Source organism: Psittacula echo, assembly GCF_963264785.1.
Source record: "Psittacula echo genome assembly, chromosome: 2".
In the NCBI taxonomy this organism is placed as follows: domain Eukaryota; kingdom Metazoa; phylum Chordata; class Aves; order Psittaciformes; family Psittacidae; genus Psittacula; species Psittacula echo.
In genome coordinates this window covers 38,568,161-38,594,585 of record NC_137737.1, presented here as the reverse complement: position 1 = coordinate 38,594,585, position 26,425 = coordinate 38,568,161, and the positions used below count along the sequence as shown (strand labels likewise).

At 40.0% G+C, this 26,425-nt stretch overlaps 1 protein-coding gene across 1 annotated transcript in view; it reads left to right on the top strand.

The window, feature by feature from the left end:
- CUBN (cubilin) overlaps positions 1–26,425 on the top strand; it is a gene marked incomplete at its 5' end in the record, with an annotated part of 147,061 nt that overhangs the window by 57,569 nt on the left and 63,067 nt on the right. The window contains 5 exons of the mRNA XM_080609617.1: positions 949–1,108; positions 10,549–10,730; positions 17,295–17,469; positions 19,105–19,286; positions 25,285–25,441. Of these exons, the coding sequence (XP_080465743.1) occupies positions 949–1,108; positions 10,549–10,730; positions 17,295–17,469; positions 19,105–19,286; positions 25,285–25,441 (856 nt within the window). The remainder of the gene's footprint in view (positions 1–948; positions 1,109–10,548; positions 10,731–17,294; positions 17,470–19,104; positions 19,287–25,284; positions 25,442–26,425) is intronic.

Below are 26,425 nucleotides of genomic sequence, written 5' to 3'. Positions count from 1 at the left end.
GAGAATGTTCAGATGTAGTGTTTGTGCCGGGACTTTGTGTTAGGAAGATGTGATCTGTGAGACAGAAGGTTGGATGAACTGTGGCAAAGTGATAAAGAAAACACAAGGGTTGCTGTTTCACTAGATTTTAAGAACTGTAGTAACGGAAGTCGATGTAATAAAGAACTCCTAACTTTACAAACAGCTATCAATCTGATATTATAAGTCAAAAGCAATTTAGCTAAAATGTCTCATTTTTACCAGCTTTGCAAAAGTTGTATGCCACACCCCTGAAAAATGACACTGAGCAGTGGGATATTTGGTGAGGAACATTGATGTGAATTCAGTGTGATTTACTGGATTTGGACAAAGCAGGGCTCAGTCCAAAGCAGGATAAGATCATGAAAGAATAAATAAACACATGTGAAGTTTGCCTTGTGGTTTTCGAGGCTTTAATTTGGTTTTGGGTTTCAGTTTGTCACTACTCTGGGAGGCCCTGGTGATACTGACTGTTTGGTTTTCTCTATCACAAGTTCAGTCAGTCCTGAAATCATCTGTGTGCAGTCTTAAAGAAATGGAGGTATAAACAGAGCTGTCACCAAGGGGTTTGGAGGCACTATCAGGCTCAGTGCATAGTCAAATCAGGCTGGTGACATCCTCTTTTTCTTTCTATTTCAGTTCATTGCCATTTGCCCTTTATCTTCTTCCCCAACAACACCCAGTACACACCAAAACAGAAACAGCAAAACCTTCCTACTGGACACAGTGTGCAGCCAGGTTTAAAGACATATTGCAATTATATCTGCTCATCATTTCCTACAAATCTCTCCATGCTCCCCAGAGTTCATATTGCTGTGCAAAGGTGGCCAGTGTGAGAAGTCCCACTGCTTTTTCTTTGACATCTTGTACAAGACATTAAGAATGGGGAGCTGCTCTTTACTTACTCAGATATTTTTTGCTTCATTTCAGCTCTATGATGGGCCTGATCTACAATCCAACCTGATAGGCACTTTTTGTGGACAATCTCTTCCTCTGGCAGGGAGCACTACAGGGACCAGCCTTCATGTGGAGTTTTATTCGGATGGACTGAATGCTAGAAGTGGGTTCCAAATGCTGTGGAATGTTAATGGTAAGTTAGTCATTCTGTGGAAAGATATGTTTCCTTCTTCCCTGTTTGTGTCATGGAGTCACAGCTTATGCCACCCTATGCCATCTTATGCCATCTAAGTAGAAATAACCCATTACAGCTCTAAAACCATTGCATTTCCTCATAATTCCTGACATACTTTCCCAGTGGATGTTTCTGCACATGCACACCTTCGACATCACCTCATCAGGGACTGAAAGCTGTAAGTGAAATATACTTTCATTTGCAGGAGTAGGCACAGGGATGAGTGGCATCTGCAGAATTTCTGTGCTGAACAGAAGATATGTGCTATTACAGGGGAACCGTGGGTGACGTGGGCTTTCTAATGAGAAACACTGAGCCCTCAGTTTGCCCCATTCCTATAGACTTGTGTTTTGTGTGCAGGCTTCTCTTTCATTTTATTTAGTGGTGCTTGTTTTCTTGGGTAGTGCATTCACTTCCAGCTGCCCCTCACCCCTCTTCTCTGCATGCAATAACACTGGCCAGGGCTTTGGGTGTTTTTCTCTTGTTCTTGCATGTCATGAAGACCATTGTGGGCCTTATTAAATAGGCAAGCATGCATGCTAATTATAAACAAATCTGTTAATGACTGTACAATTGCAAACTATGTTTTCAGTTTCTACATAAGTGAGGCTACAAATGCAACTTTTTCACTCTGCTTATTGAACAGCAATATTGGGCTGTAACAAGATTAAATCGTGTGCCATTGTACATCCCATCAAATAGGACCCAACCTTGAAAATAATTAAACCGCCACAGTTGCCCTGTCTGCCTAATCAGTTCACACCATTCAGCTCTGGCAGCATTGTAAAGCAGCTGAAATCAGCTGCAGAGGCCCCACCGTGGGTTGCTGAGGTGTATGGCATGCTGTATGTTGTTTGAATAGGAGTTCCTCCATGATACCACAGACTGCTGGCATTTGTGGGCTCCCAAAGGGCTCTTGTCGGCTAGACAGGGGTGTTTTGCATTCAGTGGAGGTCAAGGAACATTTCTGGGCAAAGGAGGGACATACGAGGGAGGAGTGAGATGTGTGGCAGGAGCCAGCAGGGGAAGTGCTGCAGCACAAAGGTGCATTCTTGTGCTTCGAGGTGATGTCATTCTGGGACTGCACAAAAGAAGAAAAAGTGGAGGCTTTTATGCACAGCCAGATGACATCAGCTCCATACAGTAGCCATGGTGCTGGCTGACTAGCTTTTCTAAAGCTCCCAAAGCTTTCCAGAATCTGCCTGCATGGTAAGCTCTCTTGTGCTTTCCCCCCACGTCCCCTTCTAAACATTTCCCGGACTCTCCATCCCCCTCCCACCCCCCTGTACTCTTTTTCTGCACTGACACATTCAATTCTCTGTCAGACAGCACTGCCCCTCCTCTGAGTCCTGGGCTTTAAACTGGGGCCTGACCCTGCACAGGGCTCAGGCTCCTAATGCAGGGCTGTGTCTAAGCAGCAGATCAATATCTGTGGGTTCAGATAGGTCTGGCTCCTAGGGAATGTCATTGCTGGCTCTGAACATCACAGCTGCGACTCCCTACAGCCTGTGATATAAGTGCAGGGTCTTCCAGAGCTAACTACAGTTGTCTTTTTGTTCGTTGCAGGCACCTCCTTTTTTTGTCAGTCTATGTAATGTACAGATAGGTATTCCTCTTGCCCTTGATGGCTGCATTGTCTGGGTATATACCATTGCCGTAGCCTGCATAAAATTAGATATTTTCCTGTGGTAAGGGTGCTATATTTGCTTCTCCCTTCTGAAAATCTTTCAAATGCACAAAAAGAAAAAACCTCATTGAAGAAAGTCTCCTTGTCTAGGGGAACTCATCAGGAGTTGGGTGTTTCTTAGGCAAATCCCTAAGAGAATCTAAAACTGGATCTGATAACATCTCACCTGACAAGAAAATAGCAAGGCTATAAATATTGCTGAGAGAAGAGCTTTTACTTCTGCTCAAGTGACAAATGTGCGCTCTAGAGTTCAAGCTGCTGTGAACTATTTTTTAGGCTGTCCATGTGCTGGCAGTGGTGAAGCATCTCTGAGATATATATCAAGGACATTCGCATGCTTTCGTGATAAAAGAGAGCAGCACTTAGATTTGCCACTATGTGCTTGATACTATGTTAACTTCAGACACTCTGGCAGCTCTGCTTGCAGTTACAGGCTGATTAGAAAAAGCCAAAAGCTTACTTCGTTGATAACTAACATGAGGAGCCCTTCCTGCCACATGAGACACAAATTTGAAGTGTTTTGATTTGAAATATTTGCATCTGATCTTTCCAGTTGCTGAGCCACTATTTTTCAGTTGCTGAGCTCCTGAAGGAAATCCAGTCTTTAGGCTTTCCCAAAAATAGAATTAGTAACTGATTTTAGGAAAACCCTGTTATTTATGCTTAAAAGTGTCCTATATAATTTAAATTGGATGTAAAGCTGTAGTGTATAGGATTCAGCTTAAACATGGTTGTGGTTCTGAAGTAACACTGTTCATCTGAGGTAAAGGACTTTCATTGATGAGGCTGTGGTTTGGCTAAATCACTAATGTTTTCTTCTGCAGCCAAGGCCTCAGTAGGATTATTCATCAGAGTAAAGCTTGAATCTGCAAGGTGCCCATTACACTTCTGCTGTTTATTAAGAAGCTTAATATAGGCAAATATATTTGTGGGCATACATTGGCCCTTTGAGAAAGAACAAACTCTTGGTAACAAGAAGGCGGCACACCAAGTGAATTGCTTTCCTTAAAAAAATAAATAAAAAAATCAGGAGGCCAAAAGGACAAAGGTCTCTCAGTGCAAAATTACACCAGTGACAACTGCCACTATCTGAGAAGACACATATTTCCTAGACCCGTCACTTACCTTATTAAGCAATGCATGTGTGGGAGCTGACTGCTTTATATATACATCTGCATGTCACTGGAAGCTTACTCATTTGGCTGCTTGATTATCAGTAGAGCTTATAAATGTAATTGGCTCTTTTCAGCATAGCAGAATTTGCGCCCACTATGCTCTTTTGTTACATAATAATTCCCCCTCTAAAAAAGAAGCAAAGCACACTATTGAGAAAAGAATTACATAGCCCCAGAGTATTGTACTGTTCATTTCCTTCACCATAATGTTCTTCCTGCTGGATTTCCTTAGGAAATGTTCGATGGGCAGGGTATGGAGAAAGCCACTTGATTCATGAGGAGTTTACTGGGTCTGTATTTTCAGAAGATGAAAATTGTTAAAAGGCATACAATAACTAAAGACTGGGGGTTTCAGTATGTATGTTAGGTGAAGTGTGAAATAGTTTCTTAGTTCTGCAGAGAAGCACAACAGAAACAAAGATTAGATTAGGATGCAGAAGTCATTCACAGCAGACATTTGCCAGGCATCCGTTAGGATTGCTGAAGAGAATCTTGCATTGGAGGTCAATGAGGGGGCTGAGTCCCAGATTTTCTAAGCCTGAATCATAGCTGTGTTGTTGAATTTTTGTTCAGCCTTTGAGAAATTACCATTTGTTCGGTTTTTGAAGTGACTATTCCTTTTCAGTGCCTTTCTGACACATTAAGGAAGCACAGGGTCTGATCTTCTGAAGTCCTGAGCAGTTGTTCCGAGTTGTGGATGCTATCCTGTTCAGAGCTAGCTTTTTGTATTGCAGTCTGGCTGTTAAAAACAGACATGTTCTCTGTGAGAGATAAGAATTAATTCATTTCTGTTTCTTCCACAAGCTGGAACTTCTCCCACCCCTCCAAAATAATATATAAGAATAGAGGCCAAAATGTTCTTAAAATGCTTGTTTTTCAATCAGTGTTAGAAAATGTTTTGGGTTTATGCTTTTTTTTAACACTGAACACTGGCAGCTGGTATGGGAACTATGGTCATTTACTATCAGTCTTGGGGGATTCAGCTCCTGTTTAAATGCCTCAATTTGCCTTTATGTCTCTGGGCCCCAGTAGCCTATCTTTACTTATTATCAATCCTACTGAATTCAGATTGGAACATGCTGAAGAAAATACCAGGGTTCAGGAAGCTGAAAAAACAATAACCAAAGCTACAGAAGTGATTAACAAATCAGAAGGAAGAAAAAACCAAACAAAACAAATTCTCATTTGAATTTTTACTCTCTTACATAAACCCTCACCACAAAAATAATCCCAGTTGCTCCATTGGGTAGTATTCTATGAACTAAACCTACTCAAGAGAGCAAAAAACTTTAGAATTGAATCGAAGTTACACTTCATGCAAGTATTAGTGTAGTACAGGCAAGCATTCATACTACATGCTCTTTGCAGCTACAGTCAGTTAACATTTACTGAAATATTTTACCATGAGCGCAACAAATGGAACTCTGAATCCTTTTATTTCCCTAACTCTGATTTTATAGGAGCAGTGCCACTTCACTTTAAACTTCATGGAGGGGATTTTTCTAGCGTGTGGCTAAAACATAGCCCCGAATAAATCTTAAAACCTTGCAAATAATAGAGGTTTCCACAGATTATTACTTCTCTACTCAGCTATAATTATTCATGAGAATAGGGATTCTTCTTTGGTTAATGAACACCATCTGCTAACCAGACAGGCAGTAAGTAATATGGAAAGATCTATAAATCATCCCTTGCACAATCTTCAGTGACTACTTAGAGTTTTATCCAGAGGAAAGCAAAGTCACTAAATACATGTTTCCTGAGCTTTCTGTTTGTTGTCTGATTTCCTAGCAACTAACACCATGTCAGGTAGTTGTTTTAAGCATTTTTCAAGGGAATTCTGGGACCTTTACACTACTAAAAGAGTATTTCCCCTCCTTTTTTTCCCCTCAGTTTAACTGCAGGGCTGAAGTTTCCAAAATGACTGCACAAAGTGAGCATATGCCACATGCAGCTCTGCTGCGAGAAACTTTTCGGCAATGCAGCTGTCAGTCTGTCTGTCTATATAAAGCAAGACAGTGTATTTCTATGCTGAGAAAAACTTCTAAAGATGTTTCACTAGGAACAGAATGGTTTCAGATTATCCACTATTATTTCAGTGAGAGCTGAAGTCGTGCAGCAATTTATAGGCTCTGCTTCCGCATTTTTATTTACCCCTAAAGGTCAAATAGTTTTTACTTTGTTGTCATAAACAGCACAAATCCCATTTATTTGAATAGAAGCAAATTGTAATCTGATGTTTGCAGACAAATGTAAACATTAGGAGAAGGCTTGTAGACATTTAATAATGATATCAGAATTAGAAGAAGTTTAATTAGCTGAGAAGTTTACATTTCCATCTAAACTTGTCCAATTTCAAAATCTTAATAAAGCAGGAAGGCTACTTTTGCAAGGAAATTACATTCCAGGTTAAATCAAAAGGTATTTCTTCACTTGCTCAAAGAATAGGAAAAGGATATCGTACATGCAAATGCATGCTTCAAAAAAACAGCACTGGCATTTCTCCTTGAAGTTTTCCCTTTAAATGCAAAATCCATACATATATTCATGTATGTATATAAATAAACAGGCATCTGCATCTAATTCTATATCTTCAGCCTGAACACCGTTTGTATGAATGTAATTTATTTGCTATATTTTCTAATTATTTCAAGTATCTACCAAGCAGATTTCAAAGCCTAGAATAAGCATCTTAAGGCAGGGGATCTGTCTTCACAGGTAATGCACAAACAGTATGAAAAATACCTGCAGTTTAGTTTCCCTTAGTGGCTTGTATCTGTGATCCAATCACAGAAACAGACAATGCTACAAGAATTTTGTGGGTAATGAAAATGGGGAAGACACTGAATAAATCAGGGATCAATTCTAAATTCTCCTTTTTAAAATATTCAAGGCAAAAAGTTTGTGAATAGCAATGTTCCAGGAACTGAAATACAAGCTGCAATGTTGGTTAATGGAAGTTTGTTTCTCATTTTGAAATGACATTCCTGGGTAATTCCTTTTATTTATTTATTTATTTTCCATTCTAAGAGTGGAAATCTTTCACATACAACATTTGTAAGCATTTCAACAAGTTTTTCTATTGTGATTGAGTTTAAAGGCAGGAACATTTGTTTTAATCTCTGAAATATTCCTGTAAATATTTTGTTAAAATCATCTAGTATCTCTATTTTAAAAAATACAACATGAACTGATCCTTACCTCATCCATATAAGAGCAGGAACATAATGTATAGACTTTCTGCCAGTTGGCCAGAGACTTCAGAGATTATGTTTCTGCTCTGATATGGAGGTTTCTGCTTCCATATGCAAGTCACTCAGTATAGTTCAGGTGTGAAGTTCACATATTTGCAAAGATCAGTGAGTCCTTTTTTTGACTTGTTAATAGTAAATACTTAGGCATAAACTCAAGTAATTTTGATTTGTTTGCAAACAGTTAAAAAATGATTGGCAACATGAGTTCAGCACATTCATTATAAGAACTGAATCACAGGGATCTAGGCTTTAACTCCAATTTACTGGAGCACTTAAGAAGAATCACTTCTTTTGTAACAAAAAGCTTTTTCTGGGAACATTTAGAGTTGGAAGAAAAGGAATGGCACATTAAAGACAGCTTGACATTCTTATTCATGTGCTTCACATGCCCCATCCAGAGAATATTGATTGGGCTCAGAGAAAATATAAACCGCTCTGCAGAGGTAGCGTGAGTGATCTGAATGCTACCTGCAAGGGTTGCACAGAAAGTAAGGTCTGTGCCTCAAAGCACAGCACACAAGCTTTCCACTTGTCTGAGCCATTTTGGGTTTAAATAAAAACCATGTCTTTGTGGCTATCAGGAAATTCTTAGTAGGAGAAGCTGAGTCATAACTGCCTGTTTAGTTTAAAATGTTCCCAGCTTTTTCAGGCTGAGATAAATAGCGATCGGCTTTCCTCTCACTTGCTGAAACTCTCCTGCCTTCCCCTTCCCACCCCCTCAGGACCCCAGCCATCAAGTCTGTTGAGAAATTGTTCTGTTTCCCAAGCTGGAGAGGCGCCTTTCCCCTCCTGAGGTCTGTCCTCAGCAGCCGTGTCATTCCTGCTGCTGGGAGAAAGGAAAGGGAGTTAAGCCCCCCTGCAAATTCAGCTCAAGGCTCTCCCCCTGCTGACACCTCTTTTTTTCTCCAGTTATAAAAACCCAATGGCCTGGTTTCTTTTGAAGAAACCTAGGCCATCTTCTGATGGCACTGAGAAAAAAATGAGGTGGTGGGTGACACTGAAGCTTTCTTCCTCTCTGTCTCTATGCTGAAATGTTTATGGATATCAAAGTTTTAGGAGTTTAACATATACCCAGCGGTGCTGGCAGGCCTCAAGGAAGTAAGTGTACTACCTTTTTTCTGTTTCTCTCTCCAGAGGGACTGAAGGCAGGATTGGTTTCAAATACACTTAAAAGCTTCTTTTATCTCTTGATTGAGGGTTATGGAGGCCTCCTTGAGGTTATGGAGCATCTTGTGCAGCAAGGTGGGGAAAAAGGGAGAAGAGCTGAGCCTGTACCAATTCATCTGTGAGGTCAACATCGGTTATGTAAAGGTTTTCCTGGGTTATAGCTAACTATTGTTCAACTGTGGGAATTCTTGTGTTTTAAAGGTGGTTTTCCGTGAGCGCTGGGTGATAGACAGAGATCTGTGTTACCTTGCTGGCATGGCTGGACTTTTCCTCACATCTGTATTTAGATGACACTGATTTAGTTTAAAATAGCTTATTGCTTTGCTCCCTTGCAGGCCTGCTGCTCTTTCCTCTCATAGATTCGTATTAGGCAGTCCTAGAAGTCCTAGGCAAAGCCAGGCAAAGCCAAACTTAAGGTTCCAGCGAGGAGTTGAAAGACCCCATGGTAGATATGATGGCAAATGCATCTGGGGATGAGCAGTCACTTTTCCATAGGCACAAGTTTGTCACAGAAGGTGCTGAGGAAAGTATGTGCATTTAATTTAAGATCTTGATTTATAGCTTCCTGAAGGAAAAAAAAAAGTGTTAAGCAGAGCAATGGCCAAAGATATCTTGTTCAAATTATGCATAGACTTAATAGAGATTAGGGGAGTTTCACATATCTGTGTGGATTACTTGAGCAGCTGAGAAGGGTAGTTCATTTGGTTTATGTTATAAAATATCTCCTGTAACTGAAAGTTCTGATATAGATGCTATTTATCACTTCTGACATACCTAGAGGCAGTATTTGCTTCTGGGAATATAGAGCTCATGGTTTATTAGATGGTTTTAAGTATTTGGGGGCTTTTTTGCTATGTGACAGAACCTTCCCTCTGGAGATGAAGCCAAAGAGATTGATGGAGTGTGGGCTTTACTTGCAATGCTCGAGTGACCCCATAAAAGCTGTGTAAGCAAAAGATTAACTAGTCCCTAAATGAAGCACTTGGGGGCTTGTAATGTAGAGAGGGGAAAAAAATGTTGCTGCAAGGAAGAGCGACACACACATAAAAGCAGATCAGACCCACAATTCCGTTGTTTTCTGCATGTGACAGATATAGATCCACCCTTCTGGCTTGTCTAAAGGTGAGGTTCCACCATGAATGCAGCTGATCTAAATTTGCCCTAACAGTGGGAAGGGCTGTTGTCTTTCCCATGCTATTAACACCTGCACTCAGGGATGGGGTCACGAACAGCGTCTTCCCTCAAATTCAAGGAAAGGAGAACAGTGCCACATCTCCATAAAACAGTGCCGAAATGGCAGTCTCAGGTGTTCAGCTGCTTTGTGCTGTCAAATCAGGGCCTGCATTTAATCCATTGTTTTGCATATTTTAATTTTTTTTAATATAGCTCATAATATCTAAGGACTTCATCACCCAAGGGGCTGAGGAGTGAGTTTAGGACAATAATTTCTTATCTGAGAAGAAAATACTTAATTTTTCAAACATGCCATGGCTTACAATTGTACAGTTACAATTGAATAAAAAGAACATTAAATCTACCAAATGTCAGAAAGCCAGTCTATCCATTGTGACTTGGCAGTTTATGATCACACTCTGTGGGTTGAGGGAAATTGCATTGTCTTTCATTTTATGATTTCTAAAGCAGTGGGAAATGGCATTTTTACAACAATAGGAAGCCCTCCCCATGATAACTTAGTTTGTGTATTAGTTGAGGCCAGGAACAGCTGAGTATGGATCTGATTCAGCTTTCTAGAGCTGAGCTAAGATAGAGGCCAATAAAAAAAAAAAAAAAAAAAAAAAATCTTTTTTCTTTTTCTTTTTTTCCCCTGAGCCTCAGTTTCTTCAGCTTTCAAAGCAGATGCTGAGGTATGGTGAGAAACATGCCAAACCATGAGGCGAAGTGCTCACTGCATGGGAAGTACCAGCAGGTCTACCCTGCCATTTCTGGGTTTCTTGCTAGACTTCAGTTCCCTGTGATAGAGCTTGATTGTTTGATCCTCAAACCCATTATACACATTTGTGCATGAAATGGATGCTAATGCCTGTCCTCATTGCAGAGATGTTGGTGAGATTTTCCAGAGCCCCTCACTGATGGGCTGCTTTGTTGTCTTGTCAGGTTGTGGAGGAGAACTCTCTGGCCCTTCTGGTTCGTTTCACAGCCCTGGCTACCCCAACAGATACCCAAACAATAGGGAATGCATCTGGTACATTCACACAGCACCTGGCAGCAGCATCCAATTGACCATTCAGGAATTTAAGGTTGAATATCACCCAGACTGCAACTATGATGTTTTGGAGGTAAGAACATTAGATTTACTCCTTAAAAAATACATGCTTTACTCCTCAAGAAGTTACATGCTTTTTTGTCTGGAGAAGATAATCCCGAGAACTGCGGGAGCAGAACAAACAATTCTACTGCAATTTCCCATTTGTGCAGTGGCTACAGCTAGGTTCCACATGTGTTGTCACAGAAGCCACAATGTTCTTACTATATTTTGCTTTTATGCCTTTGGAGTCTGTATACCTTAATGAATAATGATGCTAGGCACTGTACACTTCCTAACAAGAGGCAAAACTGCTTTGAAAAATTCAAGTCTTGTAAAGTCCACTTTTTACAAAGAACTAAGTACAGGGTGCTGTACCATGGAGATAAAATTTTCTGGTGTAAAGGAAGATAATGGATCACTGAGGGGTAACTAAGGTGAGATCTTGTGTAGGACCTTTCAAGGAAAGGGGGAGGTTTATAACTCTGAGCACTGAAAGCTGTGAAGATTCCTTTTACACAGAGAAAAGAGTAAAAGAAGAGGCAGTGTCCTAATCAGCTTAGGATGGTGGACAAGGCGAAAAAGGACCTCTCTAAGGGTTTACTGACCTTTCAGAGACCCCTGGAACTGGATGGTCTTGTTATATACAATATCTTTGTGCTCATGCTGGGAAGCAGTCAGATGACCAGTCCCAGCTAACAGATTTGAATAGACTTCCACTGCAGGAAGAAGGGATAGGAAAAAATTTCATGGAGAAATTCTTTGGAAGTATAGATTTTCTATATCATGCTCACTAGAGACATTTGATGTCACTAATGGAGGTACAGTTGTTGGGTCCTTCAATGTTAAAACACCGGTGACATTTAAATGTTTTTGTAATGAACACAAAAGATTTATTAAGAGATCTTGTATCACTTCACTGGGTCCTTTCTACTCTTCTGCAGGCTGATGTGATGTGTGACTGGCATACAGCTAGACAGCTCTCTGTCCAGCACCTACATATACTCACTGCTGCCTATTCTGACCTTTGTAGCTTTGATTCCTCCTTAGTGTGCACTCATCAGCAATATTCCTGGAAGACTTAACTCAGATCCTAAATATACAGTTGCTGATAGATGATTGCTAAGCATTTGTATGAGTAGAAGAGACGTATAACTAAACTCCAGCTTTTCAGCTCTGAAGCAGGCTTCCCTAGCTTAGCAATGAAGTGGAAATTGACAAAATGGACGCTGTGCTTTGAGTATCCTATTGGCTTTGGGACTTTTGTAGGATCTGGGAGCAATGAAATTGTTCCATGAATTCTCTAGCAGCAGCATTGGCAAGTATGACTGTATGTCACATTCCTGACACCAGTGCCTGTGAGTAGGTGGCCTGTGTTGACTGGTTTGGGTTTTGATGAAGCCTGTTGTATTGCAGCTTCATTGCTGTTTGTGCCTAAAATGACAAGATTGAATCTAATCTGCCTGTGAGCTTCAGTTATGCCTCTGTTGCCCAAAGGAATCCATTAAACAACTACAAATCTAAGTCTGCTGTCGTTGACCGTTTCTTGACTAGTGCAAGGACAATGTCTACACCTGCAGGTGGGCACGCAGGTGCTACTATGATCCAGTAAGCATAGAGATGGCTGGCAACCAATTGCTTGACAATCTTTTGACTAGTGGGGAGGGCTGGCCTCAAACCAGTGGGTGGGTTGCCAGACATGAACTGCTTAAAGAATTTGTTTAAGAGGATCCTGCTGTTTGCTGCTCTGTATCCCTGAGCAAGGTATTCACCTTAGGTTTGGGGTTTTCTTTCTTTACCATTTCAAATTTATTTGCTATGCTTTTAGTTTTTTCCAACCTTACTCATTCATCAGCACAAATGCCCACCTTGTTTGTTTGAGCTTCCCTGCCTTCAGAATTGGCATGCCTCTAAGTTGCTTACCTCCTAACCTTGACTCATCCAGTTCCCAACACCTGTCTCTGATCTGCTGTCAGGGAATCTAACATAAATCAACTTACTGGGGAAAACTGGTTCATGTCTTAGTGCAAGATCAAAGATTCTGCCTGGCAACAAACAGCTTCCCCTGCCAAACTGCAGGTATTCAGTGGAGTTTTATGTACCTTGCCACATACATACTTTCTTTCTTTTGTTATAGAATTACACATTCACAGCATGATTGGTAAAGTCTGCCCAGAACAGATGATAACTCAGATTTAGTGGGGAAAGAAAACCCAAATGTGGTTAACCATTTTCAGGAGCTGTTCTACCTTGTCATCTTCTTTCCTGTAGTTATTTACATAGGTCCAGGCTAACAACCACACACACAAATGTTTGAAAAGTTCTAGAAAAAAAGAGATTCCTGTGGTGCCTTTGCCACAGTGTGTTTCAGTGATCAATAAGATTCTAAACTTCTTTCACTCTCACATTGTCTTCCCAAGAGTATCCTGTCAGTTCTTCAGGTTTCAAAATCTGCTTTTTCTCCAAATCAGTCTCCTGATTTCACTTCTTCCTTATCTCTGAATAGTTCTACCACTTCCTGTTTTCTTCCAAGCCAAATAACTTTCCAGTTTTAATAGGAAGTCAAAATCAGTACTGAAGTAGCTGTACACCCTGCTATTCCTCCCTGTCCCATTAACTCTCTCTACTCTCTGAAATAAGAAACTGTCTTGTAATAAAAGTTCCACAGTAATCACAAAACCTGCTCACCTGGATGCATTTAGCTTTTGCTTAGAAACACCTTCATCCCTTTTGTGAGGGCAGAGAATTGTGGGAACATTCTAAGAGATCTTTCCCATTACAGCACCTTTGCCACTAACTTCGCATTTATACCATCACTTCTTGATCATTTCTCTTGCACATTTTTCTGAACCATATTTGTTCTTGTAAAACGCAGCAGCTCTCTTCCTTCCCTTCCCTTTGTCAGTGCCTCCTAAACAAGCTGTCCCTTCCGTGTCAGTATCCCAGAACTGCCATATGTTTCAACAAGACTGTGCAACAATAGTTAAATAAAAATTTTGTGTGTGAAATCCTCAAGTTCTCCATGTGGCTTCTGCATTCTCAAGTGTTTGACATACTCTTCTTTTATCCTTCTCCTTGTTTCTTTTATGACACTCTTACACTCATTCTCTCTTCCCTATCAGGTTCTATTCCATTTACAAACATCCAGAATCAAAATTTAAATTGTTCTTAAAGATATTTTCTAGAACTGTTTCATGGAAATAGAAGTCATCATTTTGGACACAAGGAAAATCTTTACATTTAAATGGCTTCTATTGAAAATATGTACGTAGAGAAAAATGAGCGTTTCTGCTTTCTTGAATTACGACATCTTTCTTTAACATGGACCAGATTTTTGTGAACTATAATTACATTCTGCCACAGCAAGACATAGCTCTGAGCTGAAAAGTAGGGAACCCTGACAATCTATTGCACTTCCAAGTCTTTACTAGATACTTTGGTCTTCTCATTTAAATATACAGAAACATCAAGTATTACCATAATTCTTAATTCCCTGTCAAAGCCAGTCTCTCTCTTTGCTGGCAGTTATATCTGAGTGTGGATCAGTTTTATTCCCAGAAAATCTGTGTCATGAGGGTGACCAACCACATAAAAACAGCTTTCTGTTGCTCATAACTCTGGAATGCTGACTGTTAACAATAAATGGAGCTAACGGGGCAGAAGCAAATGATAAGAACAGATTAAAACCAGGGGCTTTATGGCAGTGTTGCGCATCCCCGCTATGCCATCCAATATAATTTTATCTTTGGATCAGGTATTCTGGTCAGAGTAAACGTTTTTATTCTTACTTTTATCTGTTTGCAGCTCAGACATCCTGTGATTCTTTGTGAACCACACCCTGGAATTCATTCTTTCCATCCATTCTCTTTCCCTCTTCTTTTTTCATGTGGTAACTATTGGTTTTCCTCTTTGTAGCCAAAAGTAACATTTTATTGGGTTTTGTCATGGAAACACTCTAACTTGTTTTTGTTCCAGTCCTTGTGAAAGCATCTGATTAATTGAACTGGCATAAGGAAAAAAAAAGAAAATGCACTCCTAACTGTAAAGATCATGCCTTTGACTGAGCTTTTATTTTGAAACTGTGCAGAAGGCCATTGCCGAACAGTTAACAATGCAAAGGAGACCCACAAACCTCAGATTTCTATCAGTGTTTCTTTCCCATCTTGAATTGTCTTCCAATAGGTCAACTATAAGTGTTCATTTCTGAGGTAATACTAGAAGTCAGCAGTGTTTATGTCAGAGCTGCGTTTGATCCCCTTGCCCATGGTGTGCAGATGGCCCCAGGGAGGCACCAGGGATGACATGAGAGGCTGGTCCATGGTGCTTATTAGATGCATATTAGAAATTCCTGCTGTTTCTTCTGCCACATTGCTTCTCTGGGCTGGTTTAGATGATTAAGAGCATGTGTTCCTGCTAGATCTCATGCTGTGGCTCTGACTCAAGGAGTATACCACAAACACATTTTAAAATTCACATTTTGAACAGACTTCTGACAAACGCAGCTGTCACTGAGCCCCACAAGCAGGCAAGCAGTGAGATTTTTCTGAAGGCACTGAGCTTGCAGCAGACAAGCATGCTTCTTCCCCAGACTGTGACTGCTTCATTACAGATTCTTAATCTGAGCTGTGATTTCATCCATACTGACTTCTCTTGAATGCCTCAAGATGATCCATTAGACATAGGAACCATTATCCATTCAAGTCATGCAGCCTCCCTACAGAATGCAAAAAAGTGCTGTCTCAGTCAAAATAAAAATCTTTAAGCTATTAAGCCTGTGTAACCAGCCACTAAAGCAGAACACAGTCTTCTGAGCATCTAACACACTGTGACATTCATAAAAGTTTAATTCCTCCTTCTTTCTTCTGGGGATGCAAGCTTCAGCTTCTGAGGTCTCACATTACTCTGGAGTCACTGACTATTTTTCCTAGTTAAAGAAAAATTCTTTCCATCATTCCTATAATGACAGAGCAGTGTCAGGCACTGTTAACAGCAGTTAAGCGAGCACACAATCAATCAAGTTACGTAGCAATGCACTACACATATCCCTGGGGGTGGTGGGACTAGCTCAGCTATTTGTAAGACTTGCACAGATATTTAGCTTGGACAGAACCCAAACTTCTTCTGAGGTTAAAAAGTATCCGGCAGGGCTTATTAAAATATTGAGTTTCCCCTCATCTACAAGTGATCAGAGGCAAAAGGGCCATATAGGAGGCTGGTTCTTATAGTACTGTCATTTTCTGAGAGAGATTAATGAATTGCTGGTTTTGACCTTTTTGATGTTTAGCAAACTAATGAAATATTGGAGAAGGCTTGAGATGCCACTGGTGGGAAAACCCTGATGGGATTTCTTGCCTTATCTTCCTATTCCCTGCTTTTGTTATTAGAACTTGCCACTCCCTAGTTTAGCTTTAGGATTTTTACATAACATATGCTGATAAAATGAGAATCTGTCTATCACTAGTTCAGTTGCTGAAAGATAATAGCACACTCTTCATTCAGTGTATCTCTTTCAAAGTTTTCCCTTTTGAGGTTACTGTCAAGCTGACTTTTGCAGCTGCTGTCCTACTGGGGACATATCAATGGAAGGCGGGAGACTCTTAATATCAGGTTGCATTTCATTAGCATGAAGAAGCCAAAAAAATTCATCCACTGAAGGCAATAGGCACCAAAATCACTGGATTTGAAAATTGCTCTGAGCAGGTGTGTTTTCTTCAGCTTTGAGAAGGAAGATTAAGGAAGATGAGACAGTTCCACCAGTTATAAATGGGCTTAAACTAAAATCCCACACCCCGTCTGGAAAACAAGAAACAGGATTAACTAGGCTTTAGCACTGCCACCTAATTCACTTCAACTGGTTTAAAAATGCATTATAAAGTACACGATATTGCTGGTGATGTTTGAGAGAGCAGTGGTTTTCTGGTTTATAACTGCCTGAGGCACAGTCTTCTGAGGAAATAATTAGGAAATAATTACTCTTAAAAGTCTTCTCTGGCAAATATGTATGATATATATCCTTGTTTCCAAAGAGTATTATCAAAATGTTTAATTATATGTATTTATAATACACATGTATTATTTACTTCACCAGAATCCCATAGCTCAGATGTTGATTCTGCCATTGAAGTCAATAAAATTGCAATGTTTTTTGTTTTATCTGAAAAAATGATAAAATCTAGCCTCAATTTAAACATCAGTCTTAGCTGTGCCTTTAAACATAAAGGGTGCAAAATATCAGCACAGGCTGATACAGTTTGTTTGCAGAAACACACAAAAAGTCTGGTTTTATATCTCCACAGAAACAATGTGCCAACCCTGCAAGAATGGAGCAAAAAGAATGTGACAAAGTCCCCATAGCAGAAAATTCTTATTTAATGCATGGCGTTTTGAAATGTTCTAGAATTTCATACTTGTGCCAGGTGGTTCAGGTACCAAGTAAACCTGCAGAGAAAATAACTTTATTAGCTACTTTACATTTCAAAATGTGGAATCACTTTCAATACTTGGATATTTTTTTCTCCTATCTAAACAGCTCTCATGTATCCTGTGTGGCAGGTGGTCTCTGACAAACTTTGACAGTGTTTCTTCCATTCATTTATAGGTTTATGGTGGCTTTGATTTCCTGTCTCCTAGACTGGCCCAGCTGTGTGTTCCAAGATCAGCACAGAACCCATTGCGGGTCTCTACTACTGGCAATTCAGCCACTGTCCGTTTCAAGACAGATGAATTAGTGGCAGAGAAAGGTTTCAATGCCTCCTGGCAAGAAAATCCCGGTGGTGAGTATGATGATTAATACGAAGAGAAATTCAAGAAGTCTGAGAATCAAGGATCAGCCATACTAGCATTTAAAGTAGGCAAACAGCATAGGACTGAAAGCTGAAGGAGAATTTGGGTTTTACTGGATTTGGTAACACTAAGAGATGCTGAAAAACACACAGAGGAGAAAATTGTCTGACTAGCTCAAATCTGGGCCTGTTTGTGTATTTTGTAACAGTCTACCTTCTTGGTGTTTCTTCTTTACATAATTAATCAAGACAATCCTGTAATCAGAAAAGAACTTCTGCATGCCAGCAGTTCTTCCCACCCACTCACCCACACAGATTCCTTTATTAGCTGAATGCTCTTGGTTTTAAACTGTGAAATGAAAAATATCTGGGAACATGGCTTAACTGGGAGAACTCAGCAGACTCCAAAAATATTTGGAGTGATTAGTAAATACCTGAACTCTATAAGGTCCATCCCACATGTGATTATTTGTTCAAAGCCTTACTGGTAATCAGTAAAAGAAGAGACAGGCTTAAAAGACCTGACCACATGTCTCTCTACATGGGAGCTCTTATGAAAAGGCCAATTAAAAGAAAATAATTGCAATGAAAAGTAAGGAGAGGCAGATTTTAATTCTTGCAGTTTTGCTTGATTAAGCACACTGATTCATTAGTTTGTCAAGGTTGATACTTCCCCTTTCTCACAAGTTTTATGAGAAAGGCACAAGATTTTGTTTTGAATAAAAGAAGTCTACAATGGTCCTTTGAATTAATCCCCTTCTGGCTTATGTTTTCTACTTAGGCCCCCTGAAGTTTTCACATCCCTTCATGGCACCTTGCCTGTTGTACTCCAACCCCTCTCTAGCCTCTAAAATACTCAGTGACCAGAATGATATAACAGTATAGGATTTATCCTTCTAGCAGGCTGCTTCCATCTACAGCAGTCTCAGTGTCTTTCCCTCACCCTCCTTCATCCCTTTCCAACATACAAAAGTCCATTTGTTTGTTTTGGTCTTATTGAAAGCCCTGGCACTTCCCACACAAGATCCATCCTTCCAGGCTATTTAGATATTCATGAGCACTGGAGCTATTCTGGTCAGAAATACCTGAGGGTGGAGTCCTCGGGAAGCCCTCAGCTGTGTGGATAGAGAAGTGGAAACTAGAGGCTTGCAATTATTTTCTGCTCACGCAGACAGTGGAACTCCTGGCTGCCTTGGTATTTTCAGAAAGGGTTTTCTCATTCCTGTGCTCAGCTAGGCATAGTCACCGCTTTCTCAGTATGCTAGGACTGTGACATTCATATGGATGGTATTTTTGATTACGTTTACAATATCTAGGATAGAGGAATACCAGCACAAATGCTTCAGCCTTTATGACGTCTACTACCGGCCTGGGCCTAGAGAGAAATGTTATTCACAAGCATTGTTATTGTATATTCACAAATAATGATGATAACGTTATACTTTTCTGATAGTCATTTCCATTGAATTTTGTTGTGGACAGGACACTTGAACAGTTGGAGCACTCATCTTGCAAAAGTTTAATGTAAAAAATATAAAGATAGAAGTGTTTGTAGCTTAAAAATAGATGTGGAATCTCACTAAGACCAGAAATGTTTGTGATTAAAATTGATTTTTTTTTTTTCAGGCTGTGGTGGTATTTTCCAAGCTACGAGTGGGGAAATCCATTCTCCAAACTATCCTCAACATTATGGTAACAAAGCAGACTGTTCTTGGCTCATCCAAGTTGACTCCAGCCACCGAGTCCTACTGAATTTCACGGATTTTGACATTGAAGATCACCATTCCTGTTACTATGACAATGTTGCAGTAAGTAACAATAGAAATTTCAAAAGTTTCCTTAATGAGTCTGGTGAAATGCTTGCAAAAGAGGAAGCTTACTGTGCAACCTAGGCTGCAGATAGTTTCAGACTGCTAGTTGCATGGTCATATTTATTCACTGGTGATCTAAGCCTTAAATTTACAGCTAAATAGTTATTATCTAGTTCCCTTTGCTTCACCATTGAAACAGGCTTCACAAATGTATTTCTGTGTTCTCTCAAGTTCCCACTTATATGTGGAAGGATCTTTCCTTGAAAGCAGTGCATGTTGCATCCTGGCACGTTTTTCCTTTTGGTGGTGTGAGTTGTATTTAGTACTGCAGGAATAACATCATACATAGATGGCTGGGTTTATGACCTTCTTTCCCATTTTAGTGCAGTTTACCACTGTTTGCTCCAAGCCAGCCCACATATATAATAGATTGCACACTCTTACAAACTCAGGACAGAGGGAGATCTGCATCCAGAGGGAATTGTGACTGGCTAGTTTTTCTTTATGTATGCCCTGTGTATTCAGGTGCTCCTCAACTGTCTGTTTAATTGGTTCATTAGAGTCACTGCTCTGTTAAAAGCTTCACATTGCTGTTGTTTTGTGAGCTTTTGTTGATGTCACAGAAATTCAAGTTGCTGCTCAATCAGTGCATGACAATGAAGAACTCCCCGCATCTCCACTTGGCCTTTTGGGAACAGGGACATGAAATCCTGACCTTTGATGTCAGATTGCACTTCGCTCAGGACAAAGGCATGTGTGATCAGTACCAGTCAGATAAAGCACAGTGGCTGTAGCCCCAAATCCAGCTTTCCTCTCCTTGATAAACTGTCATTCACAGAGAACTCAATTTGGCAGGAACTGAAACTCTTTTGAAAACAACTTCAGTTTTAACAGCATTGCCTCCTAAAGCTTTTATGTACCGAACCAGAAAAAAGAAACGTGTCCCTATTTTGCTGAGCAGAACTGAAGATTTCATTTGGCCACAAAGCATCTTTGTACAATGACTGTTCATTATTTTTCTGATTCTGAAGCGTAGGGAAATATGGGTCTGTCTTTTTATTTAAATTGTTTAACTACAGCAGGCAGGGTCATTGAAAGCAAAAATCTATTGGAAAAGCTTCCAAGGCTTCTATGACAGAACACAGGAGTAGAAAATCAAATTGCCTGACAGAAACACAGGCCATCTGAAATACCAGCACTGGTATAAATGCCAAAAAGAATTCAGAAATTAAAGGCTAAATTCTGATACGATCTAATATACAAAGTTTTCTTTTAAACTTGATTCCAATGGATGTATATATCTATCTAAAATCTTTGCAGACCATTCAACTCCATAAGCTCCTTGCAGTTACAGGCGTAACTCCCATTACCTTTATGCACCAGATACAGGCACTGAGTTTTTAACCATTGAAAGGCATCAGTCCTCAGCTGTCAGAGGAGATGGCTGTGGCAGAGTTCTTTGCATGAGTGGAGTTTACAGACCATTGCAGTGCAGTGACACCCCTTGTCCTCTATTGCCATATGAGTATCTGTTGTTTGCTTCTGCTTTTTGATTTCTTGGGGGTGGTAGAGGAAGAAGTTGCCCATCAGCTCCAGCTGTGCAAACACAACTGAAGAACAATGTGTGCAGGGAGAGAGATTTAAATTTAATGCAGGCATCAATCACTGACCCCCCAAGTGGAAGGTGGTTTGAAAACTGGTGACAGAGAATGCTGATTTGAAGCCAAGAGATAGCAAAGGGCTCTGAGACTCTGCGTTTGAGATAGAGAAGAGCTTTTTAATGCTAATATAGAGGAATCAGGAGGGCAAGAAAGGAGTGGATGGGGTTTCTTTCTCTACCTGGTATGCCAGTAAGCAGAAAACCACTTGTTACCAACACCTGGAAGTGATTTGTGTTAATCGTATTCCAAGGCTTCCTATATGCCTCGCTCATAGGAGAACAGAGTGTGTGGCACAGAGTGTCTGGAAATATATAAGTAGAAGCCTGTTTAGTGAATGGTTTAGGAAATGCATTCCAAAACATGTGTAAATGGAAAAAATGGGCTAAGGAAGCAGGTGGGAGTAACACAGTGGTTCCATCCTTTTCTGTGTCTCAAATTTTTACTTATCTTTATGGAGTTTATTGGCTCTGTGAGTTCTCTTGAGGCTTCCCCCCACCCTTGAGTGTACCAGTGGCCTTTTACTTCATTCTCCCCTTTTGGTATCCACTCATTCTTCCCTGTTTTCTGACCTAGATTTTTTTATGTGGTTTTTTTTTTTTAATATATATTTCTACGGTGAATTCCTCTGTATGGGGAGCACATGAAAATGTGTGTTGGTTGGTTGGGTTGGGTTTTTTTCCTGTAATGTTTTCTATTGTGCATTTGTTATGTGAGTAAAATGGAAGGAGGGAAAATAGTCATGTCTGCTGCTTCTTGGCTATGCTGCAACTCCAAAAAGCCTAGTGCATTTTTCAGCTCAGCTCAATGATTTCATAAGTGAATTTGAGCACAGATGCAGATTCAGCCAAGTGAATTCCAAGCCTGTAATGGTAAACCACGGTGTAACTGCTCTGGGCTCCCTCTAGAGTCAATGGGTGGAGTGCACAGAGAACAGTCAAGGCCACCAAAAAGCACTTTGTTCATTCACCTAGCTGCCTACATTTAGTTGATTCCTCAGTTTCTATGCCTCAGTTCTGTACCTTATCTATTCTCAGAAGAGATGAACATGTCTTCATTACTAAATGAGGATACGTAGCCTTTGCTTTTTCTGATCTCAAATATAACTGGGTTATTCTGTAAAAACCATAAGATCTTTGAGAAGACTTTTTGTTGTCACTGTCACCATACATAAGGAGTAAAGTTCTAATCTCTCCTTCTGTACCAGCCCATTTCTACCTGGACAGTGTGTCTAACAACAAACAAATCTGTTTCTTCGAAGGAAAATAGAGGGAAAGAACTAGTGAATGAACTAATTCCTGCATTTTCTTTCCCCATGTGTTTAACCAGCATAGCATCAGATGCTACACCAGAAGTACGGTCAGCAAGAGTATGAAGTATTTAAAGACTCAAGATTTGAGCATGTGGCTCAGAAGGTAGTGCTTGTAGCACAAGGCACTGAAAAAGGGAGGGAGAAACAGTTTGTTCTTTTCAGTGGCTTTGATTAAGTATATGTTATTTTTCTTTCCTGTTGCAGTGTAACAAGTAGTGCGCAGGCATATAGAAATGTAAGCTTCTGGGAGCTAGAGAGAAGCTATGGCTTCATTTATTTCAGGTGCTGGCAGAGAGGATATTCCAAGAGAGGACAGCTAGAAAAGTGTGGAGTTTTTATAGCTCAGAAGACAAAAATAATCTTCTTTTTGTCATGTGCTTTTGCCAAATGGCGAACACATTTGAACAAGAAGGCAATGAGTCACTCAGTTATGCTTGTGGTGGGAAAGGAAGAGCAAACTGCTGCTCTGCACAGTGCAAATGAAAACTTGTCTTTTAAGTAAGCAAATGCATCATTTTCCTTTACTCATCCAGCCAGAGAAACACAGTTCTCAGATTTTTTCCAAAATAACTTTAAGAAACTGCAGAGAGACACAACTCTTTCCTGAGCTAGTGTGTGAATATTGCGGTTTCTGATCTAGATTCAAGACTGAAATCCTCCCTGTGAAATAGTTTAAGCTAATAAATAGCAGGTGAGCAAAAATGATGCAGCCATAAAATATCCATGTGTTCAACATTCATGCTTAACTTTGTAGTTGACATAACTCCTAAGAGTTGCTGTTGTATCTCGCTCGTGCTTATGCTGAACCATTTCTGGAACCAGATTTTTAGCAAGTGGAATCATTTCCAGGTTTCTGAAAGAGAAGACAGTACTATCTCCAGGCAAGCTGCGCAGAAACAGCAAATACATTTGATTTAGAAAATGTTTCTCTGACTTCATGCTCATCTCCCAGTATTACCACAGAAAGACTTCATTATTCCAAAAAGCTCTTGAAATAAAACGTCTACTTAGTCTCCTGTGTTACTCATTCTAACTGACTGAGAAAGCTCAACTACTGGAGTCTCACCAAGTCCATGTGTCAACGGTCATATCCTCAGCTGTGCAGAGTGGCACAGATCCAACAAAACATAAACAAGGAGTTTATGTGTAGCCAGGCACTCTCTCTACACTCTGTCAATGCAAAACTTAGTTCGAGCATTCGGATAAAATCCTCTCGCTACTGTCTAGGGAAAGATAGTACCTTAAATCCTAAGGGTTATTTTATTAGTCATTACTTCTTTTCACATTCCATGGTTTGTGGTTTTTAACTCCAGTCTGTTGTATATACAGAATATATGTGCAGAGGAAGAATAAACACTGCACACTATGTATTACAGGGCTGATAGCGGCAGGATGCCAAGAGAAGAAGGTTGAATGGATGGATATTTTGGGTTTCTTTACCAGGTGCTCATTTTTGCAGACATTGCAGTACACTTAATACTCCATCAAAAGGTCTCACACAGCTAGCTAGTGTTATAGGGCCAAGGGCAAATGTTTAATTTATGAATACAGCACTGGCTATGTACAGTATGTCAGTAGATTAAGCAGGGGGTTTGTCCTTTGTTTCTCAGCTTTGAGGTTTATTTGAGGTCGCCTTTCTCTCAGCTACTGTTTTTAATATATTTATATATTATATATATATAAATATATATATAATAACACTGCTCTGCATTATACAGTTTTAATTAGAAATCTTTAATTTATTGGTACTGCACTGCTGGAATTTGAGGCATTTTGAAGTAAAAGAAGACAATCTCAATAAGAAGTACATTTCTTCTAAACCAAAGACATTATTTTGCTCAAAGCAGGCTTTGAGACAGCTTTTAACATCCTAGCACCTGAATATCTTCCAGTCCTCCTACCCATATTTTTATTCATATTTTTATCCATATTCTCCTCCAATTTGTTATAGGTAGCTGAGTCACAGATTATATTAAATTACATGCCTATGGTAATGTAGGGCGTTAATGCTGCAACAGGAACTTAATTCAACTGTTGTTGCTGCCCAGTAGCCCAAAGGCTCTTCCTCTGTGGCTCATGCAACTGTGCTGATGGCTCCAGTGCTCATCACTTCTGCAATCAGGCACAAGAGCTCTGAGACTGGCCCATGGCTCCAAACATACAGCAACAAGTCTTGTTTGCTGGAGTGCTAAGGAAGATTGGTGGGAGACTCTGGGATGTGCTGGTTTTCCCTCTCTGTGGTTTCTGTTATTATAATTTTGATGTCGCTTAAGCTAGAAACTCACTGGTTTTAACTTCACTTTCCTTCTTCTTTTGGTTGTGAAACAGAGAGGAAGGAAATAAAATTATCAGCTGTAGGGGGTGGGGGGAAAGCGAAGGAAGGCATTTGTGGTAAAATTAAAAGTGAAGTTTTGCAAACACCTCTGCTTTCTTTCTCACTTTTTTTGTTTGTTTGTTTAACTTTACCCTCTGCTTAAATAACACTTCATGGGTATGTGTGTAATTCAGCACCCTAAAGCTATAGTAAAGCACAGATACATGGACTCTGATCCTGGATGCTGGGTGCATGTATCTTTAAACCATAGTCCTGGTGTCTTCTTTTCATGGTTTCCACCGATGCACTAGTTGCATGTTAGGAGCAATTTAGTGGTCTTTACTGATGCAAGGTGCAGGGTTTAACTGAATAAAAGCTACATGCGAACTCATGTTAGCCATTGACAGAAAACAATAAACGTACGGGGATATCTGGTTTGTTAAAGGAGAGTTGCTTTCGTATCAGGTACACACAGGAAGATGGTTACCTGGTGCATTTTTGTCACAAAGGCTACAGTAGCTTCAGCCCGCAATACACGTATTTTTTTGAAATAGCCACAGACTTAAGATAGGCAATGTACAGTTTGTTTGCACTGCCCATGCCAGAGCTGCATCAGGATCAAAATGTAAAAACAAAAGAGAGAGAAAGAAATAAAAGTTGTCTCAATACTCCTGTTGAAACCAAACACTTCATTTATTCTTTTCATAACAGGTATTTGATGGTCCCAGCAGTGAAGCACCACTTCTTAGAAAACTCTGTGGAACTCAGCTTCCTCCTCCTATCACATCCTCCAAGAACCTGATGTACATCTGGATGCACTCTGATGCAACCATCCAGCACAGGGGCTTCAGTGCCCGCTTCACTGAAGGTAATTTTGTCATTTCCATTAACACGTATTTGTCTACTCACCAGTTTGCTTGTATTAGTCACAATCTTTTAACACAGCTGATAACGTGAGGTGTTGTTTCTATGCATACTGCCTGCCAGTGTGTATCTTAAACAGGACTGAATTTTTCCAAATTGCAGATTAAGGAATTTAAAATCTAAGGATCATCTTAGATTCTTTGACTGGGGAAAAAATGTACTTCTTATAGCAAGGCACCTAGCACAGGTCAGCTGCCCCTTTTTAATACTCCCTAGAGGGTAAGCTACCCATAACTGTCCTGAGACAAATGTGCAGCTGGCAGCTTCCACGGACCTAGTGACAAAATAACATTTTATATGTCCATCCATGCGCATGAATCTGAAGAGCTATAAAAGAATTCTGTGTGGTGCTGTTGATGAAGTCCATGAATTCCAGCCTGCAAGCTGTGCAAAGTATCAACTATCCAATTTGTATTGGTTTTTTATTTTTATTGTATTTTACCAACTGGGCAGAATTTCTCATGAAATTACATATGATTTGATGATTAGAGATTTTTCCATTTTTTTTTCCACAATAACTTCGGAAGCACTTTTCCCCTAAGATACAGCCACTTAGATTTTGCAGAGACAATCTCTTTCTCTCATTTTTTAGGATTCTTTTCACTATAAACTAGTACTTTTCCCAGAAACGCTTTTTTCTTTGAAAATATTGTGCAAAAATTGGAATAAAGAAATCAGAAATTTGCATCAGCGAAAACCTCAGGAACCACAGTTATTGAAGTATTAGTTAAGGTTTTTAACTGGGAATTTCTGACTAACAACTATGAGAGCTTAACTTCTTAAATGTTCTCAGAGCACATTTACTGGATTAGGCCCTGCACAAAACATGCCTGGTGAGCAAGTTCTTCCTTCCTGGCTAGGATGTATGCAACCCAGCTTTCCTTTTCCTGAGAAAACCCTGTAAGTCTTATCTCCTGCTGGATGTTTT